The 14318-nt window shown below is 46.7% G+C and overlaps 1 protein-coding gene across 1 annotated transcript; it reads left to right on the top strand.

The window, feature by feature from the left end:
* Positions 1 to 468: 468 nt before the first annotated feature.
* Positions 469 to 13962, top strand: TMEM183A (transmembrane protein 183A). The gene is made up of 8 exons (XM_076358044.1): positions 469 to 597; positions 1327 to 1416; positions 4473 to 4628; positions 6911 to 7070; positions 8216 to 8396; positions 11721 to 11801; positions 12460 to 12615; positions 13484 to 13962. The coding sequence occupies exons 1-8, from the start codon at positions 501 to 503 to the stop codon at positions 13667 to 13669; spliced, it is 1107 nt and encodes a 368-aa protein (XP_076214159.1). The 5' UTR covers positions 469 to 500; the 3' UTR covers positions 13670 to 13962.
* The last annotated feature ends 356 nt before the right edge of the window (positions 13963 to 14318 follow it).

Consider the following 14318-nt stretch of genomic DNA (forward strand, 5'->3'; position numbering starts at 1 on the left):
GGGGGGTGGAAATTGCCTCAGAGGCTCTCATTAGCGGGAGGACTGGGGGGCAGTTACCTCAGAGGTCCCCGTTACTGCGAGGACTGGGGGGCAGCTACGTCAGAGACCCTCATTACTGGAAGGACTGGGGGGGAGGGGATATCCCCTCAAGCGCCCTCATTACTGTGAGGGGGCAATTACCTCAGAGGCCCTCGTTACCGGGGGCGGAAATCCCCCCCGAGGCCCTCGTTACTGGGAGGACCGGTGGGGCGGTTACCCGCAGGCCGTCGGTACCGGGCGGGCCGGGGCGACCGGCGCAGAGGCTGTTCTTACTGGCATGACGTAGGGGGGGGGATGTCACGCAGCGGCGGCACACAGAGCTACCCCTCCCCCGCCGCCGTGACGCCAGAGCGGCGCGCCGGCACGGTCGCGGTGGGGCTGACGTCATGGTCTCGCGCGGGGCGGGCGGGGGCGGTGCTGTCCCCGCTGTCCCCGCGGCCCCGCTGCGGCCCGGGCGGGACATGGCCCCGCGCGGCCGCCCCGACGCCGCCGCCATGCCCAAGAGGGGCGCCCGCAAACGCCTCAAGTTCCGGGCCGACGACGTGTGCTCCGAGCGCGGTGAGGACAGGACCGGGCCGGGCCGGGCCGCGCCGGGGGAGGGGGGGGGCGGCGGCCTGAGGGGAACGGCCCGGGGCTGGGGCCTGAGGGGAGTGGGGCCAGGCCGGGCCTGGAGCGGGCCCGGTCCTAGGCAGGGGCCCGGTCCTGCCGGGGGAAGACGGCCTGGTCTAGGCGGAGAGGAGGGGCTGGGCCTGGGTTGGGGCCTGAGGGACGAAGTGGCCTCGCCCGAGGGGTTGAGGGGCCTGGGCTTGGCCGGGGGGAGGGGAGTTGGGGACGGTCCAGTCTCACCCGGGAGGTGAGCCGGGCCCACTCGGGCTTGTGGAGGGAGAGAGCTGTGGGGGGATCTGGCCTGATGCGGGAGTGTGGGAATGAGCCGGCTCGGTCTGTGAAGAAGGAGCCTGGGCCTAGAGGATCAGCCAGGCGTGAGTTAGGCTGTGTGTGAGGGGGCACATGGAGCTTGGCGTCGGTTGAGGTGGAGGGAGAGGGAGAACTGGGCAGGGGGGTGTGTCCCCTGGGCCTGGCAGCCTGATGGCCTTGGAGTAGAGGCCTGCTGGGGGCTCCTGGCCTGCACCTCTCTGCTGGGGCTCCTTTTCCTGTTTGTGCACCTCCTGCTCAAGCCTCTGCTCCTATGGGGAGCGTCCCCTCGAGGGATCGCAGCTCTTAGACTTTTTATCCCCTCCCCTATAATCCATAATCCTGCTGACGCCCTGTCTTCCGACTCTCCTGCAGTGACGGTGGCAGATTATGCTAACTCAGACCCAGCTGTTGTGAAATCTGGACGTGTGAAAAAAGCTGTGGCCAATGCAGTTCAGCAGGAAGGTGAGTGTACGCTGGGGAGCCTGCCCTCCTCAGGCTGCCTCTCCATTTTGCTGGCCTCTGCGTGATGTGGGAAACTCCCTCGTCGTGGCCTGGGAAAATCTGCCTCACTTGGTGTCTGAAAATGGGTCTGTGTTCCTCTGTAGAATCAGGTTTTTAGGATCTTAGGAGGTTTTGCAGAAAGCCTGTTGGAAGTCCAGTAAGAATTGCTGAGTCTTTGTTAGTGCCTCAAATGGAAGGCCTTTTTCCATTAACTATTGGGTGTTATCTCCTGCTTGAAGCAGAAAATAACACGATAGGAGTCTTTGTTACTTTATTACCTCATACAAAACTGTAGACAACTTTATTAGCAGGTAAAATTATTTGCAGTGGGAATAAGGTTATGATAGTTCTGGCAAACATGTTCCCCCCCCCCCCGTGCTGCAAGCTGCAAGGAGGTCTTTTGAGGGTATTGCTGTTTCCTTAGTGAACTGTATAAACAAGCAGTTTCCTGGAAAGGTATTGCAATATTTTGTTACCTGCTTCCTCCTTGGTTTTTAGCTGCAGGGAGCATTCTGAACTAACACCCTGTTTGCTTGAGAAATGTTAATGTTTAGGCCTTGACACTTAAATGTAGCTGGTCACACATGCTGGAGGTGAATGTTACTACATTGACAGCGACAACTGAACCCTTCATATGGGAAAATTCTTGTTATGTTGCTGAAATCTTACACATTTGAAGAGAATATGCTCTGCATGAGTGCCTGTCATAGGGAAACTGTCGGGGTCAGTGATGCTGGTGAATATCCTTTTTAGCTGCTACCCTCTCAAGCCTTTAAGATCAGGGCACCTCCCTCTTTTGTTGCCTCCATTGTAATAGGCTGGGGGCTTCCTTCTTCCCATTCCCTCTCCTGTTCACCCTTCTATATTCTCTCTCTCTGAGGCAGTGCCTCAAAGTACTGCACTTCAGCATCATACCTGGCAAACTCTGCTGTCTTTTCTTTCTCCCTGCCCCACGTCAAGTCCTTGCATCCAGCATCACCTGCTTTGTCTAGCTTAACCCCTCTCCTAAAAATCCTGCTCTGTTTCTGGCTCACCTCCTTGCTATCTGGATGACTCCAGGTCACAGCAGTTCCCTGCCCACCCCTTTCTCAGGTCTTTGCAGAGTCACTGGGGCTTTCCCCTCCTTATGTGGGGATCCTCGGAATCTCTCCTCCCCAGCCCCACGGCTGTGCTACAGCCTTATCTGGTGCAGTCATGAGGCGTGCTGCAGCCTTATCTGGTGCAGCGTGCCACGGCATGGGGACAGCAGGCAGCCGGGAGGAGACAGCAGCCTCTGCCCAGGGAGCTTTAGCCTCGCTCACCTGCTGTCTCTTGGCTCCAAGTAAACATCGCACTGTGTGTGACTGCCAGCAAGCGGGGAGCTTCACGGGGAGGGGAGCAAAGGCCAGGTGGAATTTTCCTGAGCTTTTTTCCTCCCCATCCTAACTCCCAGGGATGAGGTGGGGATTCCTGCTGTGCGATGAAGAGAGGGTGCCTCTGCAAGATTACAATGCAGTGTGATTCGGTTGACTCAGATGTTGATCTTTCCTTTGCAGAATGTGAGAGTTTCTTTTTCTAAACCCCTCTCTGAGTCTCTGTCAGTTGTTGTCCTCTCTTGCTTGGCTGTATTTGATTACTGCCATTTGTGTTGCAATCTATTTCTCTTTCTTTTTGCCTATAAAAAGTCACGTAGAGAGGGCAGTACGATTTGACAGTCAGGGATACCACTGTCATGAATGCATACAGTTTACAGAGTAAACCGTGCAAAGTGAGGTAGAACTAGTTTAGCAAAGCACTGAAAGTATCTCTAGTCAGTGGGTACAGTCAAGCTCTATCTTAAGACAGTCTTTCCATTTGCTGTCTTACAGTTTCAAAACGCTGTTCTGTGGTTAGAAATGAGAACACCTCTTGCCTGAATTTATTTATGGTCAGTTCCTGATTTTTTTTTTTCTTTTTTTTTTTTTTTTTACTGCTACTCTGTCCCTTTAATTCAAATAGCACGTCTTGCTCTCCAGTGGCTCTGGTGGCTGTAACTGTGATGTATAAAACCTTCCTGGGCTTCAGTTTGTGCTAGGTTAGAAAAGCTCGAGCAGTGCAGGCCTCCTCTGGTGTGGTCAGGTACCTCTTGGTAGAAGTCCTTTTCTTCATCCAGTGCATTAGGTTGAAATTCAACTTTCTTGAATGAATTTTATAGACTATTTGCAAAGTGTTTGTAATGCTGTTACAATGCTGGTCTCTCTATGACAGTGCCTCATGCAGCGGTAACGTAAGACCACACCTTTCTTTTTCAAGACTGTCATTACTGCCTCACACGTGGATTTTTCTGTCCTAATGAGCCCTCAGTTTACAGATCAAGTTTTAAAAATAATATTTCCTAACAGGAATGTGTCTAAACATCTCCCCAGAGGCAGCAAAAAAAAAAAAACCCAAACCACAACAAACCAAAAAAACCCAACTGACTCAACTTGCTGTTTTCTGCATTAGGCCAGAGTCTTTCCCTTCACTAAATTCTAGGATAAGTGGAGCTCCTGTATGCTTGGCACTGAGTGATATCACTGATGGATTGTGTGTCATCGGCCACAGGATCTCTTTATCCTGCTGAGAAGGGAGTGTATCTTCTCTGTGTTCATAGAACAATTGCAGAGTAGGTGCTGGCTCTGTACAGGCTGAACGGTGGTCATGCAAGGAAGCTCTGGTATGCAGGGGAGCCAGTTAGCACTGTAGAAAAAGAGCCTTTTGTTTTATTCGGAATTGTAAACAGCTTCAGCTAAACCGATGGGATCATCCTCATTGTTCATTCTTTAAAACAAGAAGCTGATGAATTATGTTTCCAATTCACTCACCCATGCTAATCTTTCTCTGACAAGGTAATCCTTGGACCCAGGATTTACTTGCTTGTGTGACTCACCAGAAAGCTTTAATGCAGTTAGTGTTCTTAGCAGTGGCTGTGGCAGTGGTTCCACTGAAGTACCTCCTGAACTCGGGTCGCCTTTTTCTCTCTGCTGGTATACTTACTGTGTCATTGCTTTTCATTCTAGTAAAATCCCTCTGTGGTTTGGAAGCTTCTTGTGTTCCTGCTGAGGAAGTTCTCTCCGTGTCAGGAGAGTCTTGTGACAGCAGTGATGAAATGGATACAAAGGAAAGCATCAATGGGCGAACTGCCTCTAGAAAAAAGAAGAGCAAAAGGCACAAAGGTATGGCGGCCAGCCTCTCCTGGGGGGCTCTGTGTGGGCTGCTTTTGCATCTTCTGCGTGTGTGATGTTAATGCTTGCTATTTACAGGCTAGTCATGGGGCTCTTTGGGACATTCTGTAACTTGTATGTGCACAAAGAAATGCCAAGGGTTAAATCTCTTTTAAATCTGCTGGGACTTGGTCAGAGGTGTTGTCTTTTCACAAAGGCAGCACCTTGGGCCTGAAATCAAAGCCTGAGAGCTCCTTGCTTTCAGTAAACTTCTCTCAACCTTGGAAAATGAATGCTGCTCTTCAAAAGAGTTGTGAAACTTTGCCACTGGACATGTTACTTCATTGAACATGTTCGTGAAAGCAGGGTTTGCTTTGGGGAAAAAACAATGCTGCTGTCCATGATGCATTTGTTGGCAAAATACAAGCTCTGTCTTCAGGATGTTTCCAAGGCTGTGGTTTGTTTCAAATGAGTTTAGAGGGCTTTTTTTCCAGCAAGCAAGTGCATTTGGCCCTAGTGGCATCGTAGTAAGTTAATGCCAGGGAGATGTATCCTTCAGCATTTACACTTTGTGCAACTCTATAGAAAGTAATTTGCAGCACAGTGTAAGCAACAAACTGTTCTGCTGCACTGTGGAATCCTGCAGGAGTTTCTAATAGCAGATTGCTTTCAGGTTGAGAAACAAATTTTAACTTGGTTTCTTGAACTTAAGAAAAACTTAGCTTTATTAATACTGATACTAATTTGTGGAACACATGAACCTCCACTATGGACTGTAGATGCACAGTGCTCCTCTGGGATAGGAGTTTAATCTCTTTTATTAAGATGTCCTTGGAAATTCTGGGAAAATAAGAATATCTGAGTGGCTAGAGTTAGGGAGTTACGAGTCTGGAAAGACAGTATTCTGTTCTACCACAGCCTTGTCTTGCTTCTGCTAAGTGTTTAGGGAATTAAAAATGGTAATAGACCAATGACGCTTCTGGCTGCAGTCTGCAGTTCAGCAGTTGGGTAGTTTGATGGTTTCTTGAGTCAGAGCTGAAACAGCAGAGTGGATGTTAGAGCCCGTTGTGGTTGTGCCTGCCATAAATCTGTAGTGGTGTAGGGAAGTGATCACATCCAGAGCTTTTCTTGGCAATGAACATAGCTATTATCACATGAGGATAAAATACTGCCCTTTGTTACTAACCTGCTGTCTCAGGGTTAGATCTGGCACCCTCAAGTTCGTAAGCACCTCCTTTATGCCACGTGTTCACAAACCTCATAGCAGTTTTTTCTGTTAGCACTGTGTACAAGTTGTATGTTTTCTTTCTCTTAATGTTTGGTATTGTTTAGCTATTTATGTTCTTTAAAAGTATTTTTTTTTCTCCTAAAGTTGGAGCAATGTCTGTGGAAAAACGTGTGGTGTTAACTTAAGAACACTGCAGGAATGAAAGGAGTTTCTGAACCTTCAGTTCTGGTTGAGCAGTTCTGACACCTCTGAGAGGAAAAACAGGCCACTCTGTTAATCTGAATTGCATTAAAAGTTTCCCATCCAAGAAGCTTTAATGAAATTACAGATTTAAGAAAAGCAGCTGATTAGCCAGTTGCAGAAGAGAATTGCTTGCTCTCCCTAGCCAGAGCTCCTACAAAAATATTGTGACCATTTGAACAAAGAATTGACAAGCTTGGCAACGTCTTAATGTTCAGGGACTTCTAGTGTAAAGCATTTTTTGATGACCTGTTAAATAAGCAGTTTTGATAAAAATGCATGAGCTTGGCCCTCCTTTACGTAAAGTTGCCTCTGTATTTGCCATCCAATTTTTATTTCTCCACTTAAGTGTTATTTTTCAGCTGTGAAAGGGTCAAGCATTGAAACAGGGTCCAGAAAGGCTGTGGGGTTTCCATCCTTGGATACAGTCAGAACTTGATTGGACAAGATCCTGAACAAAATGATCTAATTCAGCCTGTTTTTTGCTGGGCTGTTTGGACTAGAGCCCTCCAGAGAACCCTTTCACCCTGAATTATTCTTTGAATCTGCCACTTTGCATACTTGTGCAAACAGTGCAGCAGGGATAAATGGTGGCATATATCCAGCAAAGGGAAGGTGTAATGGTTGCGCTGATGGGCAAGTGCATGCTGATGAAAACCAGTAGCAGTGATAATGAAGTTGTACTAACTTGGGCTTGTTTGGCTGACTGTGTGTATATACATATTTCAGCTGCTTACTCTGTGCTACCAGTAGTAAAGCACACGCCTCTAGATGTGACTTGATAAAGAGGTTATTTACTACACTAACATACCTTCATTGCATTTAGAAAATCCTGATGGGGGTGGCGGAGAAGAATACCCCATTGATATCTGGCTGTTGTTGGCTTCCTACATTCGCCCTGAAGACATTGTCCGGTTTTCTTTGATTTGCAAGAAAGCCTGGACTGTTACTTGCACTGCCGCCTTTTGGACCAGGCTCTACAGAAGGTGAGACTCTAGAGAATTTTTAAACTGTTTGTAGGACGTGGTTACTTCAGCAGTGACCAGCTCTCTGCAGAGCTGTAAATAAAGGAATAATTCCCTATAGGCTAGGGTCCTATCATGTTTGCATATTGACATGGTGATGTGGGCCTCATTTGGCAAGGGATTGTGGTATATTGCATCTGCTTTGGATCTGGAAATGGATCTGTGTGGCATATTCCTGTATGCTCCATATAAAATCTCAAAGCATCGTGTGCTTTTCTGCTTGCCATGGCCTACACGCTCCTGTTTGTAACAGTGTGCTTTGTATGTAAAGCACTCAAAGTGCTTACGGTAAGGTCAGCTTCATTACCTTACTGAAAGACAGGTGAACATCACTGATAGAAAACTTGCCCTGCCTCAAGCTTTGATCATGGCCACCTTCCTGTCATTAGGGTGGCCTGAGAGAAACTAAGGCATTTTGGAGCTGTCTCGGTGGCAGAAGTAAGTTATAAATAAAGTAAGAGAAGAAGAGCAAAGAGGTGGTCAAAACTTGAAACAAATCCTTCTGTCCTGGTGCATGTCACTTGTTCTGTTCTGAAGGTAAATCCATTTTCTTTACATCTCTATATCTGTTGCCCAGGAGGCGCAAGCAGCAGGAGTACAGAGCAAATAGCAGCCATGGTCATCCTCGCCCCTGTTTTTTAGTGTGAAGTTCCCTAGCAAAGGCTCCTTTGGCATCTGATCAAAGAATGACCCTCAAGCGCAGGCATTCAGACTGCTCAGGCAGTTGTCTGCAAGCATGCAGTCAAGCTCAGCTAAAGTGAGTCCTTGAGAACCTGCAGGAATCTGCAGGCCTTTGTGCATCCTGCAGCTAAAACACCATCTGGTCTCTCTGGGCAAACTGTCTGCAAGGAATTTTTGGGGAATTGTGGCATGATATGCTTACGTGTATGCTGGAAACCTGTCTGATGCAGGTAAAGTCTTTGAGGCTGTCATGCGATTTCATGTAGAGCAGTACAACACCCTTGAAGCACTCAGAGTTGACAAGAGGTCCTCTGATCAATCAGATGTTCAGTTTTCTCTCAACATTGATCTCTTCGTAGCTCTCTTCTGCGCGTCTCTGCATTCTGACCTTTCAGCATGTGTTGGGTTTGTCGTTGGCTTTTCAGGCACTACAGTCTGGATGCGTACCTGCCTCTCCGCTTGCGGCCAGAGTCCATGGAGAAGCTGCACTGTCTCCGTGCGTGTGTCATCCGGTCGCTGTACCACATGTACGAGCCTTTCGCGTCTCGAGTCTCCAGGAATCCAGCTATTCCAGACAGTACTCCCAGCACTTTAAAAAATTCCAGAGTAAGTGGAATCACTAAGGAAGTTGGATATGTCTGAGATGTTGCTCTTTCTGTTTTTTGTTCTCTTTCTACAAGAAAAATAGATGATGTTTAGATGGTCGCCAGTGAAGCTTGGGTGTAGGATGGTTACTAACTCTGAATAGTGATTTTTAAAAGTATGCTGGTTACTTGTATCTGTATAGTTGCTACTGCAGAGGATTCTAGTTACTCTTCTGGGTAACTTCTGCCTAAGTCCTACCACAACATCTTTGTAATCAGCAAAAAGGCACTTGCTTCACTGAATGTCAGAACTGCTAGGGATATTTGCAGCTCTCCCCTCCTCTGTTGCAAATTTGCTGCTGAAAGGAGGTTGCAGTAGGATCAGCTTTTATATCTTCTGCTTTATTCTGACACTGTCTGCCAGGATACATCTTTTCTCCGTAGCAGGTATCTGGAGAGATCAGAAGTGACACTGATAGCCTCTGAAAGAGAGTCATTTCATACTACGTTCCTGTAGGTCATCCATCGTCTTTGGTGTCTGGGCGAGGGAGGGTAGCGAGGTTGTGAGCATGGCAAATGTGCAGAGCAAATGTCTGCTTTGGGACTGGGGCTGCAGTTGTGTTGGGCTGTAAAGGGTTTGTCTCTGGTGTGGGCAGGCAATTCCCTTTGCTATCCCAGCTTGGAGCACTTGCATATCCATTCCTCTTTAATTGCTGTTGACCATTAACTCTGAAATGCCTGTGTCACTTGTTTGGTTTTAACTTGCAACTGGCTGATACTCTGTGAGCAGCTTAAGCAACAGTGTGAATTCTCCACCCTCCAAATCCAAAAACCTGTTGAATGAGGTTTTTGGAGCCAAACTGAAGTGGTTTTGGTTCAAGAGTTGTACTTTCTTTTCCATGCAAAATAGAGCAACCTCATCTATCTGTATGTGACATCCCTCCTTTGTTCCTTCCTCTCCCTGGGTGGATACTGGAAAAAAATGTCATACCACTTAGGAAGCATCCAGCAGTAACACAAGCAGGTGGTGCTGCAGAGCAGGAGGAGAGCACACAGTTCCGTGTTTAGTCTTATCTCTGCATCCAGAGCTCTTCATTCTCTTCCTGAATCCCCAGTTTGGGTATCATCTTTCTTAAAAAATGAAAAGCAAAACATTTCTAGGAAATTCCAACTTAACTGTAGTCCTCTGAGTCTAACTTCCTACCGCTGCTCGGATCTGGTAGCGTGGCTGTAAGAGCTAGAAACCCTGGGATGATGCTGGCAGGGTCGGCATTTTGGAAGCATTCACGTTGACATCATAACGGCTTTGGTGCCCACTGCTAGTGCTGCTACTGTACTAACGGTTTGAGGAAGATTCTTGAAGTGCAGCCTTTTATTATTCAGCTTTTAAAAAAGGAAATTAAATGGTGATGAGGCTTTGTTAGAACAGTAGAGGTTTGACCTAACCCCTTGGAGCATAAAAGAGCCATCCTGAGTCTGGTCTTGCTGTACTACTGCATTGCAAGACTCCGAGCTCCACCTGTGTTACTGTGCACAGAAATGCCTCGGCACAGTGGGTACGGAGGAGGATCTGACATTGCCTCCCCATGTTCTTGCTGTCATGGGCTTTGGTTATACCTTTACGGGTCGTTGAAACTAATGGCAAATGCCTACATAAACTGCATGTGGCAAGAGGAGACCCCAGACCCGGGTGTTATCAAATCTAGCTTTTCCTCTTTAATTTCCTTTTTTCTTTCCCTAGCCTAGCTTGTGTGGGACACTGGAGCCGTTATGGTGTCAGCAGAAGTGTTTGCCCTTTAAAGACACCCCCATTATTTTTGGTGGAGCGGCAGGCCATACGGCGCGTCTGAAGGGCAGGACGGCTGACCCGTGGACGACATCCTCTGCCCCTTAGGAGGTACTGACCATTTTGTGCTTCACTACTTGCCATGACCAAACAAGTTGCTAGACCAGGCTGTCTCTGCAGGTGAACTACAAATGCCACTGATGGTAGAGTTAAACTCAGCAGCATCTGTTGCTCACCTGAGTTAAAAAAGATCTGGAGAACGTTTTTATTGGAAAAAACTGAGGGCCACCTCCTCCTAGGTGGAGGTTACTTGACGCATGTTTCTGAGCTTGACTCCACATAGCTTTGTTGTTCACCTCGTGAAGATTGTCGAGGTAAAGGTCCTTTAAGGACTCTTGTTTATGGACATGACTCAGAGTTGAAGTAAAGGGTCTTGTATCACCTGTAGTCTCTAATTACGGAGCCCCCGTGGTGGAGGCTGGCTCTGGCTTTGTTTCATTTGGGGTCACGCTATCCTGGAATGAAATTAAATGTGTGCTTTGCCATGCAACCCAGTCACGCCTTCTCTTGGCGTGGGAGAGACTGTGTATGGGTCATGGGGAGTTGTCTTTACCCATATTATTCTTCCTTTTCCTGCTGACACTGTTAAAAGATAAGACCAGCTGTGGTGGGCTGGCATCTGTGGTGTGGAAACACTTTCAGTGATGGCTGGACTGACTTGCCAGATTCTTTTCTCGGCTGTTGAAGGCTAGTTGCTTCTACTCACTGGTAGGCAGGGAATTTCCCTCCTACTCATTTTAATACAGGAGTTCTGCTGAGACTCCTGCTCTAGAATGAGTGCTGCATGCTGGGATGGATCCTGTGGACCACACAGTGATAACTGGATTAAATTGGAGGACTCCTGGTGTATGTCTGCATGGGAGGGCAGTGCTGGTTACCTCTGATGCTGTTTGAGGCCCTTTTCTCATTCTCTTTTAAAAAGGGACAGTAGGTTGATCAGACTGTGCTATCCTGGCAGTGTTTTTATACTCTGAAGTATGACAGTCAGTGCCTAGTGATGTCAAGACCTTCTTTTGACACCACAGTGGCTTAGGAACTTTCTCATCTGTCACCTCATAGCTCATGTATTGGTCTTGCATTTCCCTCTGGATTCTCTCCTTCTTGATCCTTACTCTGTTTTCAGTTGTTCCTCGCTTTAGTCTTGTTTGGAGTCCAGTGTAATGGGAGTTCTTGGTGGGTGGGGGAAACAGGTGAAACTGTACTGCTCATCTCTGCCTTATGAAAGGGATAAATCGCACAACGGGATTTTTCTGTTTAGCACGTCAGTGGCTACGTGTTGTATCATCCAGTTGCGTGATGAGTTGGCCAACTTGAAACTGGGAGACCTAAACTGCTGAGTGTGTTCTTTGAACATAATTAATTTGAATAAATGGCTCCTAATTGCTCCTATGTAATTGTGTTTGTAATTGGAAGCCTTTATGCTCTGCTAAAACTTACTTAAAGTGGTGCCTCTAAGGGTTTCATAATCTTGTGTTTCTTTTTTTTTTTTTTCCACCTCAGTGTCTGCTTTTCTGGTGCAAAAAGATTGAAGGGAACAGACAAGAAGCAATGTGGGAATTCAACTTCAAGTTCAAAAAGCAGGTATGAAAGAACCAGAATGGCTGTGACTTTTTTTTGAAGCAGTAATCATTTTTCTGGGTGGTAGAAAGGAAGGTGGAAACTTTTTATGCATTCAGACAATACGTGGAAACTCTGACTCCCATGATAAGCTAAAGCACATTCTGAAACTACAGTCCGTTTTCAGTCTGTATTACCAAGACATTTAGAATCGTACATTTTTATTTCCTCGCTTGGTATCCTTTCTCCACTGTAGGATGTGGATCATTTGTTATCCCAAATAATCTAATCTTTGGGTCATTGCTACCGATTACTACCAAAAACCAGACTGTTTTACTTTAGTGGTCAAAATGTAGACCAAAATCTGAAACTACTTGTTTTACCATTGGAAGGATTTCCCGGAGAAGTGAAGAAAGCCAACACTGCCAATGAAAACCTCCAGTAATGGGTCTCAGGAGAAGCAAGTAGTTTCAGGCAACCTTGGGGAATTCTGCAGCTTTCCCCTCTAAAGAAGTGATCCTGCAAATTGCCTGTCCTGAGTGATGGCTTTTTGTTGTTTATGTAATGCTCTGCCCAGACACGTGGGAATGCGGTGAGGACCTGCTAGTCAGCACCAGTGAGAACCAGCCAGACTCTCATCATAGGTTCCTGCTTGGCTAAATAAGTCTCTCTTTCTTTCAAGTCTCCCAGATTTAAGAGCAAGTGTTGCAAAGGCCTTCAGCCACCGATTCAGTATGAAGAAGTCCATACAAATCCGGATCAGGATTGCTGTCTACTGCAGATCACCACCTTTAACTTCATATTCGTGCCAATAGTCATGGGTATGACGTTTACCTTGGTAAGTGTTTGAGAAATCTGCCAGGCGAACTTTGCATGTGCAGTTTCTGTAAGGAGATGAAGAGGACGCCTCTTTGGTGTTGTGTAAATCACACTGCTGCATCAACAAACCAATTCTGGGAATCTTAAGGCTGAGGAAATGCTGAGGACCTTCTCAGTTTAGCTTCTGCATTTCCATCAGCTCTTCCCTATTTGGTGCAGCAAATACAGATGATGTAGAGAATCTGCAGGGAGCTCTGGTTGTGCAGCATCTGGGGGCGGATTAGTTGTCAGTACTCCAGCAGGATACAAGAGGTAGGGATGCAGGAGAAGAGGAGGTCTTCCCTCAGGAAAATATCTCCGTATCTTACAGCAATAAATTCTGAGAGCAAAAAAACCTGTATGAACAAACTCTTTCAATGTGTATACGGTCCCTGATTGCTGGGAGAAAGAGCAGCTTTTGAACCAACTTCCACAAACTCAGCTCCAGACAGCAGCAGAGCAGGTGTGCTCAGGCAAGAGCAGTGGTAAAGCGTGGGGCTGCACATGTGGCTGTACTTGTAGGTCAGGGTTTCAGAAGTGACCTGTGCCCAAGAGAGGTTCAGTCTGGCTTCACTTAAGAGTAGGGCAGCGAGTTCCAGACCTCCTCTGACAGCCACTTGCTTTCAGGTTCACTTCTGGCATTATTCTTTGGGGTTGCGAGCCAGAGAACTGGTTTGAATCCGGTGCTGTAGATTCAGAGTGTAACTCTGCCAGCACCTGAAATACCTTAGACTTGTACAATTTGGAAGAACTTAAAAAAAAAAAAAAATCTAAAAGTGTACTGTTAAGAATTCTATTTATTCATCACTTTGATTTTCTGAAGCACCTCCTGGTCTCTTTTCTTGCAGTTCACCATCAATGTGAGCACAGACATGAGGCATCATCGCGTGCGCCTGGTGTTCCAGGATGCCCCAGTTCGCAATGGCAAGAAACCTCGCCTTGACCAAGGAGTGCAGGTTGTGCTGGACCCTGTGCATAGTGTGCGGCTCCTGGATTGGTGGCACCCTCAGTACCCCTTCTCTTCAAAAGCTTAGTGCTCTCCTGAGTCTGCAGGAGCCGGCAGGTGACTGAATCTGGCAGGCTGAAGAGAATTTCTAGGAACCAGGAAATCCTATTTTTATTTCTTAAATAAATTCTGCAGTCTCCTTGCAAGTGGTTGAAGCTGCTGAGCTAGTCTGTATGTATATAACTTCTGGTCAGTGATGGGCAGAGCTGAGTGTAAAGCAGAAACTATTTGTAAACACACTTTTATGTAAAATTCACGTTTTATGATTTGAAAGGAGCTCCCTGGAACTGTTCATTTAAAATCCTTTTGGTGCTAATGAAAGTGGTCCTGTTTTCTGTTTGGGAAGAAGCAGGAGGTTTTGCTTTCCAGCTTTAATATCACCAGAAACAATGTACAAAAAAAATCCATGTTTGTTTTGCTGCAGCATGATTGCATTCAAACACAGTGTGATATTTCAGTGTCTGAGAAGCAGTAAGCAAAGCAGCAGTGATCAACAATAATGCCAATTCACAGTCCAACAGATAGGAGTTTAAGGAAAGAAAAAAGCATAAATGATCAAACAAAGGAACTATTTCAAAGAGGATTTGTAATGCAAAAGTCTTTCTTGAATGTAAAGATACTCCAAGTTCTCCCACTGACGTTTCCTCTTTGAAAAGAAGATGTAAACCTTTAAAACC

The sequence above is a fragment of the Aptenodytes patagonicus genome, chromosome 22, assembly GCF_965638725.1.
Source record: "Aptenodytes patagonicus chromosome 22, bAptPat1.pri.cur, whole genome shotgun sequence".
NCBI classification, from domain to species: Eukaryota; Metazoa; Chordata; class Aves; order Sphenisciformes; family Spheniscidae; genus Aptenodytes; species Aptenodytes patagonicus.